General features: G+C 45.1%; 1 protein-coding gene across 1 annotated transcript in view; it reads right to left on the reverse strand.

Moving 5' to 3' along the window:
- Positions 1 to 12,911, reverse strand: part of STX16 (syntaxin 16) — a 31,186-nt gene extending 18,275 nt beyond the window's left edge. The window contains 2 exon segments of the mRNA XM_015422453.1: positions 3,940 to 3,951; positions 12,235 to 12,911. Coding sequence (XP_015277939.1) covers positions 3,940 to 3,951; positions 12,235 to 12,369 — 147 coding nt within the window. The 5' untranslated portion in view covers positions 12,370 to 12,911.
- Between the last annotated feature and the right edge of the window lie 6,212 nt (positions 12,912 to 19,123).

The following is a 19,123-nucleotide window of genomic DNA, read 5'->3' on the forward strand; positions in this document are numbered from 1 at the left end:
TCCCGGAGATCAGGGCCCTGCGGGACCTCTCACAGTTCCGCAGGGCCTGCAAGACGGAGCTCTTCCGCCAGGCATACAATTAGGGGCCGTCGCCATAGTGCATGGCCCGCAATGTCATCATCGAGCAGCTGTCATATGAGTTGACAAGCAGAATAACATCTAAGCACTTCTATGCTGGAAGTTGGAAACCCATTTGAAAGTATTCCATCTGACTGAATTTTAACCGCTGCTTAGAGGCCGTCGCTGTAGTGCACGGCCTGCAATGTCATCATCGAGCAGCTGTCATATGAGTTGACAAGCAGAATAACATCTAAGCACTTCTATGCTGGAAGCTGGAAATCCATTTGAAAGCATTCCATCTGACTGACTTTTAACCACTGCTAGCACTTTGTAATGTTATCACTTTGTAATGTATTATTTTAACTGGGATGTTTTAATTACGTATTATGTATGTTTTTATTTTGTATTTATGTTATTGGAAGCTGCCCTGAGCCTGCTTTGCGGGGCGGGCGGGGTATAAATTTGACAATAAATAAGAGTCTTCCTGAAATTAAACCACCGGTGTGGACATGCCATCAATATCATTTTGTCTGGCCTGGCTTAACACAATAATCAGTTCAATTATTGGGTTTTATTTACCATGCCCATTTAGTAACCTACTTCACACCTTAAGGATGGTGTGGTCCAGAAGACCAACTACCTGCCCCCCCCCCCCCCCCCCCCAAATAATCCTAACACGGAGGAAACTGAAGCAGAGAGAGAGGAAATTCCTTAAGCACAGGGGGGAAAATGACAGACCTCAGAACTGAATTTAGTTAGCCCTCAGCTCCCTGTGATTTAGCTCTTGGGCAATGAGTCTTACAGTACTATCCTGTTCAATTCCTCTGAGTAGGCATAGCTGGGCGCAGGTTGCCTTTAACAATGCGACAGACAGTAATGTATTAGGAAATGCTAGATTAAGATATCCTTAGCTAACATGGTGCTTGACGTGGCACGTTACAAATCTCTCTTAATTTGGTTCAAAAAAACAAAAAAACAAACCAGGGTAAAATGACTAACTAAAAAACAACAGTATGCCAGCTTTCATGTTCTCTGGAAGGTGTTTGAAGTATGCATGCGGGGAAGCAGATGTTTCAAGCCATGAACTTAAGGCTTTGCCTGTTGCCCGTGCCAAACGTCAGGCAGTTCTGAAAAGTTTAGATGGTGTTAGGCAGAGAAGAAAGAAAAACTGTAGCCGCCGACTGAAGATCCCTGCCCCAAAAAACGTGTTGATCAAACATCTCCCTAGCACCAAATGAAACAACACAGGTTCCTTAAAAGGTAGAGAGCCAAAGAAAAGAAATTGATCATCATTATATTAACAAAACTGGGGATTAGGTGATGCAATAGGTAAAATGTCAGCTGGCCCGTAGTTACCGTGGGGCTATTGGGGGCACCGCCCCTCCCTTGAAGGGCCAGCCCCACAAGATTGTTTTAGAAGACTTTTTGGAGAAGATTTTTTAGAAGAATGGGGGGCACACACGCCCCCCCTGCTTCTTCCCAAAAGCATTTAAAGGGTTCCTTTAAACACTTTTGAGAAGAAGCGGGGAATGGCGCACACCCCTCTCCCTCCTGGAAGATTTAAAGGGCCCTCCAGCCAATGCTCCCTTTAAGCTGTGGAGTCTTGTGAGCAAGAATTCTACTTTGTGAGCTACTCACATTAAAATTGTGAGCAAGCAATTTGGTTACTGCATAAATTAGTTTGCTCTGGAGCCATCCTTCCTGAGCTAAGACAAAAATGTGTTAGCTGAAGGCTAAAAAACCCTGTGAGCTGGCTCACACTAACTCAGCCTAGAGGGAACACTGCCTCCAGCTGATCAGCGGGCCATGTGCTCCCTGCCGATCAGCTGAAGGGCCCTTTAAGTCTTGCAGGAGGGGAGGGAGAGGGGTGGCCACCGGCGGTTCGGCTTGGGGGCAGATTGGACCTGACATAAAAACAATAGCAGCCCCATCAGAAATTTTTTTGCCCCATAAGCCACAAAATCCTGGCTACAGGCCTGAATATCAGTAGAAAGCAGTTATCAGATAAAGAATCTTGTTGGCGTCAACTTCAGTTTCTAGGGTGCATCACAATGATGTATTTGCAAGCTTCAGAGGATGTTGAAAGAGAAAAAGCAGATTGATTGTGTATACAGCATCAAGACGTTTAAAGTGATGTCACTAGCTCTCCTGTAATCTACCAATTCGTAAGTCTTAAACCTGAAGATTTTGTGATGAAATTTAGAGAAAAGCACAAGTAACTTATTCCCAAATGAAAGTACTATATGGGCCCTGATTTTAGGCTTTGCTCGCATATAGTATTTTCTTAGAAACTTGGCACCCTCCCCCCCCCCTTTGCAGGTTGGCAACAGCAGGAATCCTACAAATGTGCTCAAATGGAATTGATCCCATGTGCTTAAGTGTGGGGAAATTAAACCAGGGTTACCTTGGGAAGGGAAAAGCAGGGGAAATGAACCAAACCATGAGAAAATACTGTGCAAAGTCAAGGCTTGGGGGGTCTGATCTCAATTCTATTTTTGCTAAATTCCACATTTAAATATGAATCCTTGAAAGAACACATCTCTCTCTCTCTTTCCATTCCCTGTAGTATTTTAGCTCAGTCACACAACACTACAGAAGACTGCCAAAACAGGTAGCTAATTTATTTAAAACATTTATTAGCCACCTTTCCACCTTGTGGGACTCAGGGCGGCTTACAGTGTAAATAAAGCAACAATGTTGAAAAACACACAAAAAGACTATAATTTAAAATCTTAATTGGGATTGCCAATAAGTAGAAACTAAATTAGTCAAATACAGTCCTAAATACAAATGCCTTCAAAAGATTGCACATAAAGGGGCCAGGTATCCTAGGGAGGTTGTTTCATAATCGTGGGGCTGCCACTGAAAAGGCCCTGTCTCGTGTGCAAACCAGATAAGCTTCTTTGATTGGTGGAACAGTCGGGAGGGGGTGTCTCTCCCTGCAAATATAAGTCCCAGGCAGAAATGTATGGGAGAAGAAAGTCCTTCAGGCACCCTGGCCCATGTAGGTCTAAGGCAGGATAGTTCAGTACAAAGAAAGACTCTTGGAGGTGGATGTAATCCAGCCAGGCTGCACAAACTCTGGGGGAGTGACAGTGCAATCCTAAACAAAGCTACACCCTTCTAAGCCCACTGACTTCAATGAAGGGTGTGACTTGATTTAGTATTATTTAGGATAAGTAGTAGCCCACTTAGCCATATTTGATTTAACAGGACAGACTCGTGGGATATTTAGAGGGGGGAAATGCACTGCTAGACTACACAGAATGTGTACTGTATTGGGGAGACCTAAACAAAAAAATCCTCCCTCTGCCCTGGAAGTTCAGCGTGATCCTGGGCGAACAATTCTTTCTCCGCCTAAACAATTTCATAGCACTGTTGTGCAGATTGGTTCTCGCTCTGTCACTGAAGCCCCTGGCAAAAGTAAAATCAATAAAACAGGCTCACAGAATTTTACAGTCAACACCTAGCTTTTAAAAGTTTCTATTCCCAATTACCTCTGAAGGCTCCCAAGAACTCCAAACCTAATAAACATCCCTGCTTGCCACTTTAGTAAAACCTGATTATTTTGCACAATATTTTGTAAAGAGCCAGCTCAAGGTCTCCCCTAGGGGTTGAGATATACAATGTAAAGACAGATTTTGCATAGTAAGTGCAGGCGTGGCCCCCTCGATATTCATACAAACCTGGTTATATGGGAAATATAGCTGCATCCCCCCCAAAATATATCTCCAAAGTTGCCTTCCGTAATTAAATAATAAATTAAGTAAATATTCTCCTCTCCATGTGTTATCTGTGCCTTTGATTACCCCCAAGACCGCCTTTTCTGGGCACATTTTTCAAGGAAAGAAGAGTAGCATTAGACAAACAAAACTATACCTCATCCAGCTCCTGGGGTGGTTGGTTGATCGCATCAGCCCCATCCATATAGGGACAGCAAAAAGGTTAAGAGAAGGAAACAAAAGAACAGAACAGAGCACAGGGTACAGTCAGTTGAAGAAACACAAGAACCGCATTGTTCAAAACTGCTTAGCTTATCAAAAGCAAACCAACAGGCCTTCTGAGGGCAGGACCAGCTTTTTAACCGGGATACTTTTTAATCATGGCAGACAACTACATTTTCCCCCCCTTTCCCAAATCTGCTAGAAGAAATGGAGCATTGAAAAATGACCACAGAACGCTGTTTCTTTTAAATACATATATTTTCACAATATATTTTTAACCAAGAAAGTGGAAACTGTAACCTGCATGCAGGGCGAGCTGTAATTATTTTAACTGTTAAGAGCCTAATCCAATCCCAGTTCCTTAACTGAACTGGGAAATCGGTAGGACCTGTTCTCATTCAGTACAAACCCACAGATAACCGGTCTGGTGGAACACTGAGCAGCCATGAGCCATGCACCCTCTAAGCTGTGGAGTCTTCTGAGCAACAATTCTACTTTGTGAGCTACTGGCATTAAAGCTGTGAGTGAGTGATTTGGCTACTGCATAAATTAGTTTGCTCTGGAGCTATCCTTCCTAAGACAAAAATGTGTGAGCCAGAGGCTAAAAAACTGTGAGCCAACTCACACTAACTCAGCATAGAGGGAACACTGGCCATGAGATGTCTACTGAAGTTAACCCAATGAATGCCATGCACATCTTTAAAAAAAACAACTCTTCGGAATGTCTCCTGTCTGTGCAACTTCTTTGCAGAACATCCCAGGCAACCATGCTGTGTTCCTAAATAAAAGAATTTCCTAGCATTATGTGTGGCTGAACCATTCCCAACACACCAATCTAGGCATCACTTCAATAGCCACCTCTTGGGAGTAAATTCTTCTCCTGGAACTGGTCTTCGAAACAGATTTCCTGGCTGCCAAAGGGAAAGGCTGGTTTTATGGGTTTTTTGGTCTCTCTACCACTGCAAGGGGGGACTCTGCCACCTTAATTCTCCACCTGGCTCCTTGTTAAATCCTGTTGCTCAACCGTCCCTTGCCTGCTAAGGCAAATAACATGCATCCCTATAGGAGGGTGGTGGTTGTGTCAGCACCAGGACAAAGAATTCCCAGGGCTAGAACCTGACAGTGGTCTTTGGAGCCCCTTCCTGACATCTATGTTAAAGAGCAGAAGGCAAAAGGCTCTCCTTCCGACATGGACTATTGGCATCTCTCGGCTTTCGGACAATAATATTTACAATCCTGGTCTTGGATACGTTCGAGATTAAACTGGGTCTTGGATACATTCAAGATTAAACTGTAAAGAGAACTGTGCATTTTCAGAAGAGTTCTGGTTGCTCCAATTGTTATATTTCATAGTTTTAATAATTTTATGAACGTACTCAACAATCGGCTTGGGTAAGTGCAGTATATCTAAAATTATATTTACAAGTATAACCTAACGTCTAAACTGTGGTCAATGTTATACATTCTAGATGAATGACATTCTAGATGAAATACATAGTGAATACTGACCACTGAAACATAGAGCAAATATTGACCATAGACCGTCCCCTGGGTGTTTAATAGCCAGCACACTCAAAATATGAAGGAAACATGCTTGCTTTCAGACATTCACAAAATATACCTGGCTCTGTCCATATGTGAATATAAAAATTCCCTGTGTTTGGGACACACACAGTAACATGTGAAGGGTTGAGAGCTGAGCAGAGTTTATTGTATGGTCATTTAGGGTAGTGGAAAGTGTAACCGGTCCTGTAAGTATGCCATTAGCATAAAATAAGCAAAAAGTAGTATTCTCGGAAGCAGTGTAAGTAGGAGTCTAACAAGTTTGCAAACTTAGCAGTGATTGGTTCAGTAATGGTGCAATATTGAGCTGGCTTATTATGATTGGAGGATTTTTGCCGCAGAATGCGATGTAACTGAGTACTATGTAACCGAATACTATGAAAGGTCTTGTTTTTTGTTTGTTGCAGTTAACAACGTCATGTTAGATGTAGGTGCAGTTCAATGATGCCCCATTGAGTAAAGGAATCAATTTCAACCACTGCTCTGTTCAGTTGGACCCCTTCCCATTGACCCCATTTTAGGACTGATTTGGCCAATTTCCCCGTCAAAAGCACAGAGAAGATAAGTGTTTGTAATAATTGTTAATGTGCAGTTGTCCAAAGGAATACAGGTTTCTTGAGGACTCAGTTGTCTTAAAGACAGGAAGAAGAAGAAGAAGAGGAGGAGATTGGATTTATACCCCATCCTTCATTACCCAAAGGAGTCTCAGAGCAGCTTACAAACTCCTTTCCCTTCCCCTCCCCACAACAGACACCCTGTGAGGTGGGTGGGGCTGAGAGAACTCTGACACAAACTGCTCTTTTTCAAGGACAGCTGTGCCAGTGGTTGTGACTGACCAGGGGTCACATCAGCAGGTGCAAGTGGAGGAGTGGGGAATCAAACCCGGTTCTCCCAGATTACAGTCCGCACATTTAACCACTATACCAAACTGGCTCTCAGTTGAAGAAACACAATAGAAGGAAAAGGAATGAGGACACCCTCTTCCTTGAATACATGAAATTGCCCTTTACTGAATCAGACCCTTGGTCCATCGAGATCAGTATCGTCTACTCAGACCAGCAGCAGCTCTCCAGGGTCTCAGGCTGGGGTCTTCCACATCACCTACTGCCTGGTCCTTTTAACTGGAGATGCTGGGGATTGAACCTGGGACCTTCTGAATGCAAAGCAGAGTCTCTACCATTGAGCCACAGCCCTTCCTGAAATGGGGCCCGACAATGCTCCTTAAATGGTTCCCCAAATGGTGCCCCTGACAATGGTAAGCTCTTCCTTCTTGCTTCGCCCCAAGCAAAGAAAACCAGATTTACGCCCTGCTGACTATAACACTATTTGAACCAGGGCCTAGAAAAATATTTCCTTTCTGCCCAAAACCTTTTGAAAATACACAGCTCTTTCATACATCCTAGCCATTATTACCCCATTAACTATTTGAAAGAACCTGCCGCTTGATTGGTTGGTTGTTTCTCCTCTTGATTTTACTTGAGAGACTTTTTTTTTACAAACATTTAAAAGATAGAGATGCCTGGAAGGCCCTTGGAGATCTGAACTCATAATCTGGACAAACAATTGGTAAGAACGGGCAAGGCGGTGCCAAAACAAAGCCCACTGAAAAACCTATTAACAGATGTGACCTTTGCCATTGTAAAAACGTTACTTGAAAATTGTATAAATTTTGACTTCACAAGCTGCCGGTTACAAAGAAAACTATTTACACAGTTGAGTCAATCGAATGGGAAGAGCTGAAACTTAAGCATGAAGAACTGCCTATTCATACAGAAACGTGCATTAATGCAAAGCAAGTGGAAAAAAATATGTGAAGAGGCCCGTATATACGTGAATACTCCCTTTTTAAGATAGATGAAAAGCCCGGGCTGAAGAGGAAATGGATACAAAATACAACAGAAGAAGGCCGTGTTCATTACCAGCCAGGAAAAGTTGCTTGTTTTACAGCAAAGAATATGGATGAGTCAAGTGAACTGCTTCGCCGCTTACTCGATATATCAAGAACAGTTCATACAGGGATGCTTTATTCCTTTTAATAACGTTTGCCTTTTCTAAAGGGGGGAGGAAATAAAAACCTTTCGTGCCCTGCATTGTACAACTGCTATTCCATATTCAATTTCAAACAGCATTGGGATTTGCAGCACTCCAAGGTCTGAATTTATTATTTTTTTAAATACAAATGGCTTTGACCATCCTGCTGGCTTAAGGCCTCCGTTAAGGGAGGATGGAGTCCCCAGCTGGCGACAGGAGACTGTCAAGAGACCGATTCTTAAAGAGCCTTTCCTTGAGCCACCAAATCTCAATCACTTCCATCCAGAATTTACAGAGCGACTTAATGACTGCTATGAGACACAGGGACAAGAGAAGCAAAATGAATTCAAGGGGATATGGTCCAGTTGGGTAGAGTTCCAGTAGCGCCACAAACCTGGCTAAATTATTTGGGGGTGGAAAGAAGGGATGCCATGCACCCCCTCTACTCTACTGAACAGATGGGAGTGGGGAACTGAACAGAGCATATCAGCAAATGGAATCATCTCCTCAAGGTAGAAGGAAAACTTTAACGTCCGGACTTGGGCAAATTTGTGAGCATCCAACGTAACCCATTGGGTTGGATTCCACAGTTAATTTTTGCAAGTGGTTGCCCTTTCCCTTGGCCAAGGAGCTTTCTACTGGTGGAGGAGACTCTTGTACCAGGGAAAGGTTCCTTGAATGGGAGGAAGGCCCCACTGCTAACAGAACAGATCTGAGGGATCCAACCCCTCTCATTTTAGCATACTATAGTAAATTATAAAGCTGTTAAATGTAATTTCCCACTCTAACTCTCCATCCAATACATTCCTTACTGCTATGCAGGCAGGAACGCTTGTTCACCTGGCGTTAAGTAAATAATGTAGAATGAACACAAAACCCCAGAATATGCAGTTTATTTCTAAACTAGGAGACTTCTTTGAAAGCACTCACCAACCCTGGCTAATAACAAAAGATGCCTATGCAGTTCTGCACAAACCGGTTGTTAAGAAGAATAGGCCCTGAAGTGTACAATTTTGCTAAGCTATAATTTCCTGCATTGATCCATAATGACCATCTGGGTGCTCGGTTTCAACAAAAAGAGCTCGGTGCCTTCTAGGAGATGCATACAGCTTTTACTTGTCATGTTATGCCTTAGGGCTAAATGGCAGCAACACAACAAACAGATACGGTTAATGTTTAACACATTTCTGTAGGGTTGCCGGCAATCTGGAGAAATTAGTGTCTTGCTCCTTCAACAGAAGCTTAATGTATGAAAATGGGCAGATGATGCCCCCACGGCACAGAGGTAAAGAACATCGACTGGTGAATAACATCCCATTAAGCATCTTTTAAAGGAGCTGGGCATTTTCCCCCCTCCACATCATTAGCAATCCTACATTTATGATGCTTCATGACACACATTTATATCTTCCTTTCGCATAACCAAGATATAGAGCTGGAAGGTACACACAGGGCAGCTGGGTAACCTTCCAACAGCCCAGAACCGACTGCTTAGGTTACTACATATTAACACATCCACAGTATTTCATTAACTAATTTTTCAAGGACAGGCAGAAATTTAAAAAAAAATGAAGAATAACCAAACGTTCAGCAGTTAAATGCCGTCATACACAATGATGCAAAACAATGCTACCATGAAACAAAGCAGAAATTATGGTTGTGTTAATTCTCCTCCCCCCCATTTCACTTTGAGAATACAAGTGAGGGGGAGGGGAGGACAGCAGTTTCATGTTCTAGTAACAGAAAAACCCTGGCATCATAAGGCTTTACTAATGATACTATCAGCAAGCTGAGAAGCGAGCAAAATGAGTGGACAAAATGACATGCTGGATAGAAGAAAAAAGGCAATCAAGAATGTGAGTTCAGTTGTAGACTGGGCTGGGCTAGAATAATCCTGTGCCTGTAAAAGTTTGAAATCAGGCCCTCAGAAATTTGACTTCTCTCTTCGGGCACCGAGCTATTGCTCAAAAACTTGATGCTGTATTATTATTATTATTACTACAGCTAGGAGCATTCTTCTCCCAGCCCTGATGTAGGGATATCAAATAGATATAGTAACAAAGTTGAACAGAGGGAAAGAAAGAGAGATATTAGGGCTGACAAGAGTTCTTAATTTAGGGGTTTTAAATCTGAGTGCTCTAGGAAGACAGCACAGAGACAGCCAAGATTCTGAGTCAGAGCAGCCCACTGGCATGTTCAAGGTCATTCGAAAAAGCCGGAGATGCAAGAGAATGGGGCTGCTCTTTAATTGCCACCGTTAATTAGCTACATGTAAGCTGGGATCTAGCTTTCAAACAGCACAACCCAAGATGGGACTATTGCAGATGCAGCAGCAGATAGAAGAAGAAGAAGAGATTGGATTTATACCTTGCCCTTCACTTGGAGTCTCAGAGCGGCTTACAAACTCCTTTCCCTTCCCCTCCCCACAACAGACACCCTGTGAGGTGGGTGGGGCTGAGAGAACTCTGACACAAACTGCTTTTTCAGGAACAGCTGTACCAGAGCTTGTGACTGACCCAAGGTCACATCAGCAGGTGTAAGTGGAGGAGTGGGGAATCAAACCCGGTTCTCCCAGATTAGAGTCCGCAGAGTTAACCACTACACAAAACTGGTATAATTCTTAATGGCACATTGCGCAAGATCTATGGGGACAAATCTGGGACATACTTAAGAGGATGTAAAACAGGAGTAGACCCTGCTTCATAATGTCCCCAAGCACATTTCTATATTTTTCCCAAATAAGTGAATCGTTCTTATTCACTTCAGTGGGCCAAGCAAAATATTGCACTTATTACGTACAGCAGGAAGGAGGATGTCCAAATTCAGTTTCATGAATTTTAGAGACAGACAACTGTGGCTGTTTGAAAGTGAACTTCCTTATGCCGCTAGAGCTTCCCCAGGAGTACTTAAGACTAGATAAAGATGATTCTAGTAGAAATCCTCATATCATTTGGATTGCCAAACCAAAAGAAGTGAAAGGCAGCGGTGGAGGTGGGGGGGATGTCACATCAGTCTGTTTCAACCTGTAAAGCCTCCCAGGTAAGTGAATGAAAGACAGACCTCAAGCAACATAGGTCAACATGAAGATGCTCTAAGCCCATACTATTGATTGGAAACGGGAAGGTATGTGTTTCCCATTTTTAAAAAATGGAATAAAAGAAAATCTGGGTGATGCACATGGGAATAAATGTACACAAGTCAGCCATTAAAAATGAAAAAACTCAGAACCCTGTGGGTGAGTTTTTCCGCCTACCTTAATATCTGTATCTGAAGAAGTGTGGAAGTGAATATCTATATCTGAGGAAGTGTGCCTGCACACGAAAGCTCACACCTTGAATAAAACTTTATTGGTCTTAAAGGTGCCACTGGACTCAAACTTTTTTCTAACACATAAAAGTCACAGTATTTCAGCAGAGCTATTTGAAGAGGACTCCAGTTAGGAGCTGCTGAACTGGAATTACAGTTTCCAACTCTGACTCAGGAAATTCCTGGAGATTTGAGAGCAGTACCCAGGGAGGATGGCGTTTGGGGAGGAAGCTCCGTGTAGATGCAGTGCCCACAGAGTCAAGCCTCTGAAGCTGTCATTCCCTCCGGGGGAACTGATCTCTGTAGGCTGAAGAGCAGCTACAATTCTGGCAAGACTCCAGCCCCACTTTGAGGATGGTAATCCTAGGTGGAATTCATACGAGGGTATGATACTATTTAGACCCACTAGGCACTTGGGATGTTCACTGCAAAACATAATTGTTCCTCCTTACTGCTTTATGTAAACTATTCAGATTCATCCTACTTTGCTAATTCCTCAACAGTTGGAAATGGCCTACACCTACTTTGAGGTTTTTGTTTTAACTGGATCTTGTTTTCATCTGTGCTGCCCAGGACTGGGGTAGGGAAATCTGCAGTTTGGAAGCCCCGTCACTGCTCTGTTGTACTGGCAGTTACAGCAGCAACCAGGAAACCGAATACTCCTGTCCTTTTGGATTAAAACCATCTGAGGCTGTTGATATTAATACTGTTTATTTTCTTGCTGAGATTGAAAGCAGATGACCCTTGCACCGTCCACTGTTGGCAGCTCTAGATATAAACCTATCCCTTGAAGGTGACACTTCATGCACCTGATGAAGTGAGCTATGACTCATGAAAGCTTACAACACAATAAATTTACTAAGTATTACGGTGCCACAAGAATCTATTTTGGAGGCAGCAGGCTAACAAGGAGCTCCCTCTAAAATCAAGAACAGCAATTGCCTACAGCTCCCCACTGAGTATTCATCTGGTTGCAAACCCAATTCGCTTCTGCATATGTATGAAGTGACTCTGAGTCCACTCTAAGAAGCCCTAGCTGTGTTTCAGAAAACCACAGGTCAATAGAACAGGGATGCCCTGGAATATTCTCTTGACAGGATGTTGGGCGGAGTGGAACAAATCTAAGTAAGAAAAAGTTCCTAACAGAATTGAAATTGGAAGGAGGATCCTGGGGTGGGAAAGAAGCAAAGCAGGACAGGACACAAAAAGCCAAGCAAGAGCGATGCAAAACAAAATGTTAAAAGCTCGCTTGCTGTCTGACACACCTAAGCACTTGGCACAAGAACAGCGAAATGTAGGATACACAGTAGGATGAAGGGAGGAGACTCACCGCAGCAGCCATGCTACGTGAAGTCAGAGGGCTGGAGGAGCCGTAACTACTCACTTGCTCGGCCAGCAGCTGCCGGCTTTGGATGGCGTTGTTCCGCAACAACAAGAACGCGTCTGTTAAACGCCGCGTGGCCATGGCTTTAAGTTCCCCACGGGGCCTTTTAGGGACCCCCCCCTTCCCTCAAGATTTCTCAAAGACCCTTCGACACCCGCCTCCGCCCGTCCCCCGAGTATCCTATGGATACCAACAGGTTCTCTCCGTGAAGGTCCCCTGGCTGGTTGTCCCTGCAGGGAAAAGGTCTGTAAGATCTGCGCTTTGCAGCCGAGAACTTTTGAACATCCTCTCTCGGGGCTTGCAAAGGACGCCCCAGACGCTTCTCCTAAGACTCTCCAGGACGCCCCACAAAGCTCCTTTAGATTTCCCCGCTGATATTCAGGGAGAGGCCCCTTCCTCCAGCCCCTTTAAGCGACCAGGGACCCTTCTTTTCTCTCTGTTCCTAGTGGGTCGCCGCCTGGCCTCCCCTCCCTGACTGCAAGCCTGGTCCTCAGCCAAGGCTGCCCGGGAAGGACGCAGCACACGTGCGTCCCGGCAGGCTCCTCTTTCCCCGCCGCTCGCGGTGGGGAAACAGGGAAGGGACCTAGCCCCGACCCCCTGCAGCACCCCACATCCTTCCCTGCCCGGCCCCGGATGGACCTGACTGCAACCACGACACCAGCTCGGCTCACTTCCGGGTGGTGCGGTGCATAAATATCTTCCCCCCGTCGGCTACCGAAGCGAGCGCGAAGGTTCCGGATACTTTTGGGGCCGGAGAGAGCTAATTGGAAAAGGAAGGAAGGGGCTGCGGTGTAAATTGCTCTCGAAGAAAGCTTCCGGTTGCTGACTGGAAGAGGCGTGGGCATATATAAGGAACGTCATGCGAATGCTTTTAAATCTGAATTTATTTTCGTTGCGGTGCGGCCTCTTTTATTCCCCTCCCCGAAAGAAACAGAGAATACACAGGGTTGTTTTTTTAAAAAAAGGTATATATACACGCACACCTTTTTGAACGGGGTTGTTTTTGAGCCTTTAAAGGCTGTGTGAGATTACTTACAACCAGTATTATATGGAGATGTAAAGGTATTATGGAAATATAAAAAGGGAACCTGGTGTAGCTGGGAAAAGGCAGGATGAAAAAGCCAAAAAAGAAAACACTGGAAGGGGTCTGGGTGTGTGTGGCTCAGGGTGGGCCAATGCTTATTTTGGGATACAGCTCCCCACCCTCTGTGTTTCTTTTGGGGGGTGCCAGGAGTGCAACAACTAGGTTTTGGGTAGGGTTGCTAATCTCCAGGTGGGGGCTGCAGAGCTCCCAGAATTCCAATTGATCTTGATCCTACCACATAGATTTAGTTATTTGTTTAAAACATTTATTCCATCTCTCCTGCAGAAAATGGCAGCTTTGGAAGGTGGACTTCATGGCATTATACCCTACCGAGGTTCCTCCCCTCCCTAAACTCCACTCCCCCAGGCACCACCCTCAAATCTCCAGGTATTTCTAAACCCAGAATTGGCAACCCCACTTGGATCAGGAAATAGCAAAAGTTTCTTTGTAGACAATGTATGATTTATGGGGGTCCAAAACTTATTTTGGGGTGCAGACAAGGTTGCCAACTATGAGCTGAAAAATTCCTGGAAATTTGGGAGAGGAACCTAGGGAAGGTGGGAGACCTCAGTGGGGTACAATGCTTTAGAGCAGAGGTGTCAAAGTCATTTGTTACGAGGGCTGGATCTGACATAAATGTCACTTTGCTGGGCCGGGCCGTGTGATATAAACTGTATAAGGACAGCAGTTGGTAAGCCCCGAGTTGGTGTATCTTCACTGCAGGTCCTCATGGGCTGGGAGGGGGGTGGAAAGGAAAACCCATATGGGCAGACTGGAGAGCCAGCAGTGCAGCACTGGGTGTAGACACTCCCTCACTGCTTGACTGCTGCAGAAAAGGTTGTTCCACCATGCTGAAGCCACAGAGTGGCTCCACCCACATCCCCCCAAGCAGTCTCCTGTTTCTTTCCTTGCACTAGTTGCTTGCGGGCCGCATAAGAGCCCAGAACAGGCCGATTCCGGCCCCTTATGTTTGACACCCCTGCCTTAGAGACCACTCTCCCAAGCAGCCATTTTTCCTCCAGGAGAACTGATCTCTGTAGTGTGGAGATAAGTTATAATTCCAGGTAATTGCCAGGCCCAACCTCGAGGCTGGCAACCTTTATAAATATCAATATTTGTGGTTTTGATTTGTGAATAAGGAATTAGGAAGTACAAATAAGGAACTAGGAAACAATTCAGTCCCCTTTAGATGGCAGTACTTAGTGTGAGGAGAGGCAGGCTCACTCAGTGCTTCTTTTTCCATCTCATATTGAAAACCAAAACAAATTATTGCATTTAATTCCAGCTTTTAATTTCTCCATATGTTGTTACACAAGCCTCATATCTCTGAGCATTGAGTGGTTCCCTGGGCTAGTGCTTTCCTAGGTCTTTTTGGAGGAGAGAGCACTGGAGACTACTACTGTGTTTGTAATATTTGTGTTATGTATAACTAGGAGTAAGGCCAGTTGTGGGACAGAATACAACGAGCTCTAGAAGGAAGCTCCAGGTGAGTGTCCCGGCTGTAGCTGGTGGGGTGGCAGAGGGAAGGGGAAAATAGAAGGAGGCAAGCCATGTTTATTTCCTTCTGCTTAGCTATAAGGCAGGGCTATCTCAAGTCATTTTGCTGCCCCAAGTGGGTAGTATGGGAGGACAGCCTCATGGTAACAGGTATGGTTCCCTCCACCCCTGACTTATGTTGATTTGGGGCTATGCAGTGGCAGCTAAGGTAGCAAAGCACCTCCTCCTGTGCCATGTCTTCTGGTTTCCAAGGGTCTGGAAAGCGGTTCCACAGCCAGTTACAGGGTTGCCAACTCTGGGTTGGGAAATACCTGTAGATTAGGGGTAGAGCCTGGGGAGGGCAGGGTTTGGAGTGGGGTGGGACCTCAGCAGGGTATAATGCCATAGAGTCCACTGGCCAAAGCAGCCATTGTCTCCAGGAGAACTGATCTTGGTCATCTGGACTTCAGTTGTAATAGCTGGAGATCTCCAGGTGCCACCTGGAGGTTGGCTTATGTTAATTTGAGGCTATACAGTGGCAGCTAAGGAAGAAAAGCACCTCCTATGCCATGTCTTCTGGGTTCCAAAAGTCTGGAAAACAGTTCTGTAGCCAGTTACAGGGTTGCCAACTCTGGGTTGGGAAATACCTGTAGATTTGAGGGGTAGAGCCTGGGGAGGGCAGGGTTTGGGGTGGGGAGGGACCTCGGCAGGGTATAATTCCATAGAGTCAATTGCCCAAAGCAGCCATTTTCTCCAGGAGAACTGATCTTGGTCATCTGGACATCAGTTGTAATAGTTGGGAAATTTCCTGTAGGGGAAATGGTATGCTGTGGTTGGGGAACACAGTTATTTCTGGGAGATCTCCAGGCCCCACAGGGAGATTGGGATATGCATTTTACCTCAGGACTTCCAACAGCAACAGCAAACTGTTTAGAATGTTAGAGACAAAGTCCAATCAGGCCGCATATGCAAATAACCTCTGTGTTCTGACTGGCTATTGGGGGGAGGGGAACAGCAAACTGTTTAGAATATTGGCTACGAGACTCAGGCAATGCAGCCAGTGGATAGGGACAGCTTCTGAGTGACAGATCAGGGAGCCAACTGATTTGATAATGTGTGGAATGTTCAGGAGCGTGCCACCACCAAAACAGAATCATCATATAGAGAGATATGGAGTTATATCACAAGTGGAGGCAATGAGACTGTGCTGGCAACCTGTGGGGAGAAATTTAGGGGCAGGGACAGGCCTGGCAGCATCACACCAATATGTTAATGTCACTTCTGGTGCAAAACCAGAAGTTATGTTATGGTTCAGGGCAATGCTGTAGTATTTAAGGCAAATGCTAGAATGTTACCAGCAGGAGACTTACCGGAACAGGGGGGGGGGCTCACTAGAAGTGTCATGGTATCAGTGTGACACTGAGTGCCCCCCCCCCCCATTTCACCAACTATACTGTTTGGGTGGCAGAGGCATATTAATGTGATAAGTAACCAGGGAAGTTCAACATCAGAAGGAGTGAGAAAGGAGGGTTGCTAGCAGAAAGCTAGCAGAAAGCTAGCAAGTGGGCCAATAGTCTTCTGTGTGTGTCTCCAGCAACATAGGGATGCCATTTCCAGCGTGACTGTTGCCTGTGTCACTCTAGCATTCAGCCAAAATTCTATAGTTAAACCACAGAGTTTTGACAGAATTCTAGAATGCTGATGATGACATGGTGATGTAACATCTGGAAGTGATGTAAGAACATAAGAACATAAGAGATGCCAATGATGGATCATGCCTAAGGCCCATCCAGTCCAACACTCTGTATCACACAGTGGCCAGAAATACCAGTGCCATCAGGAGGTCCACCAGTGGGGCCAGGACATTAGAAGCCCTCCCACTGTTGTCCCCCCCAAGCACCAAGAAGACAGAGCATCACTTGCCCCAGAGCCCCTATCTATACCTTGTGGCTAATAGCCACTGATGGACCTCTGCTCCATATGCTTATCTAATTCCCTTTTGAAGCCGTCCATGCTTGTAGTCGCCACCACTTCCTGTGGCAGTGAATTCCAAGTGTTAATCACTCTTTGGGTGAAGAAGTATCAGTATCATCATGTCAGGATGCTGCTGATTGCCCCCTCCACCCATTTTTCTCCCCCCACTGGCCCCACTGAGTGGTGGTGGGAAGGACCACTGGGGGAGAACGAGAGTTCTCCAGCCATAGCGAGAGACCTGTCAACCCTGGCGCAGCGGGAAATTATACAGATCTAGCAATTGCTAAGGCTGCCCCATAGCAAAGACCACAACTGGGTGTGGTTGGTGCCCATCCTTGACTTTTGTCCAGGGCCAGTCCCTGGCAGGAAGGAGTTCCATTGCTATGGAAGAACACCCCAAGAAAGGGGGCTTCTGCTGAGGAGAGATCTTGCATTAGGCATTTCCCTAGTTTTATCAGATTTCCTGCTGCTGCAGGTAAAGTCAGCAATCAGTGGGAGATTGCACATGCTTAATGTTTTTGGCAGCAAGCTGACACCATGATGTCACTTCTAGTGCAACCTGGAAGTAGGGATGCAAGGTCTCCTCCTATGAGAGACCTCCCAGCAATCTCATCCATTGAATCATAGAATCATAAAGTTGGAAGGTACCTCCAGGGTCATCTCGTCCAACCCCCTGCACAATGCAGGAAATTCACAACTACCTTCCCCCACTCCACACACACACCCAGTGACCCCTGCTCCATGCCCAGAAGATGGCAAGAAACAACAACAAACCCCTCCAGGATCCCTGGCCAAAACTGGCCTGGAGAGAAATTGCTTCCTGACCCAAAAGTGGCAATCAGCATTTCCCTGGGTGTGTAAGAAAAGGCTTCGAGAACTAAGCACTGAATGTTCCCTCTAAGCTGTGGAGTCTTGTGAGCAAAAATTCTACTTTGTGAGCTGCTGGCATTAAAGTTGTGAGCAGGTGATTTGGCTACTGCATACATTAGTTTACTCTGGAGCCATCCTTCCTGAGCTAAAACAAAAATGTGTGAGCCAGAGGCTAAAAAACTGTAAGCTTGCTCACACTAACTCAACTTAGAGGGAACACTGGGTCACCCTTCCTGCCCTCCCTCTCATGGTCTGCTTCAAAGGCTGGTGGGGAAACAATTGGGGGAAATGGGGAAGGGGCACCAGTTAAACCATAGAGTTTTGAGCAGATCTTAGAGCGACACCCCTAACGTCATGACATCACTTCTGGGTTTTTTGCTAAGATTGCCAACTTCCAGATGAGGCAGGCACTCTCGTAGAATTATAACTGATCTCCAGGTTACAGATGCCAGTCCCCCTGTACAAAATTGGTTGCTTTGGAGGGTATAAATTTTTGTAGTATACCCTGCTGAGGTCTCTCACTTCTACAAAACTCACCCTCCCCAGACCCAACCCCTTAAATCTCCTGGAACTTCCTAATATTCAGTTGGCAACCTTACCTGTATAAGTGAGGAACATACAGATGCTGCTCCTGTTATTCCTTACAAGGTGGGTGCACTTCAAACCCCAGTTTCTTTGGGCCAGCATTTTTCACAGATGCCTAAAGCCTGTCTCTAAAAACTGATGGATCTATAGTCTTTGGTCTGTTAATTTATGCCTCCGTCTTCCAATGTGTTTTGACTGTTACGGTGATAGGACTGTAGAGGGTGCTATATGGTAATAAGAAGAAAATGGAATGCTCTTGATATTTGGATTGTACTATTGTCTTGGAAGGTCATTAAAATGCACGTGCTGGTAAGCCGTACAAGCAAAAGGAAAGCCTTATTCTTTGCCTGTTGCCGTGTGCAACAACTAACAGTGCCATCCTATGCCGAGTTAGACCCCGCTAAGCCCAGTAACTTCAAAGGACTAAGAATCATAGAATCATAGAGTTGGAAGGGACTTCCAGGGTCATCGAGTCCAACCCCCTGCACAATGCAGGAAATTCACAACTACCCCCTCCATACCCCCAGTGCCCCCTGTTCCATGCCCAGAAGAGGACAAAAAAAACCCTCCAGGATCCCCGGCCAAACTGGCCAGGATTTACGTCTGCTTTGGATGCCACAATAAATCTCGGCAACCTGATCAGCATTGTTATAGTCTCGTTTGCTTATCCCTTTTGACATTTGCAAATGAGCATGATTTATTATACAGATTTTTTCACTTTGACGTTATTTGTATCTGGATTTTATTTTTTTAATTTTTTTTTGCTTTTCACTATAAACTACAAAACTAAACACTACAAATTCAGAGTAGCAAGGTACAAATATCTTGCGCTTTGGATGTTTCCCT

Source organism: Gekko japonicus, unplaced genomic scaffold (genome assembly GCF_001447785.1).
Source record: "Gekko japonicus isolate JY-2015 unplaced genomic scaffold, Gekko_japonicus_V1.1 scaffold1190, whole genome shotgun sequence".
Lineage (NCBI taxonomy): Eukaryota > Metazoa > Chordata > Lepidosauria > Squamata > Gekkonidae > Gekko > Gekko japonicus.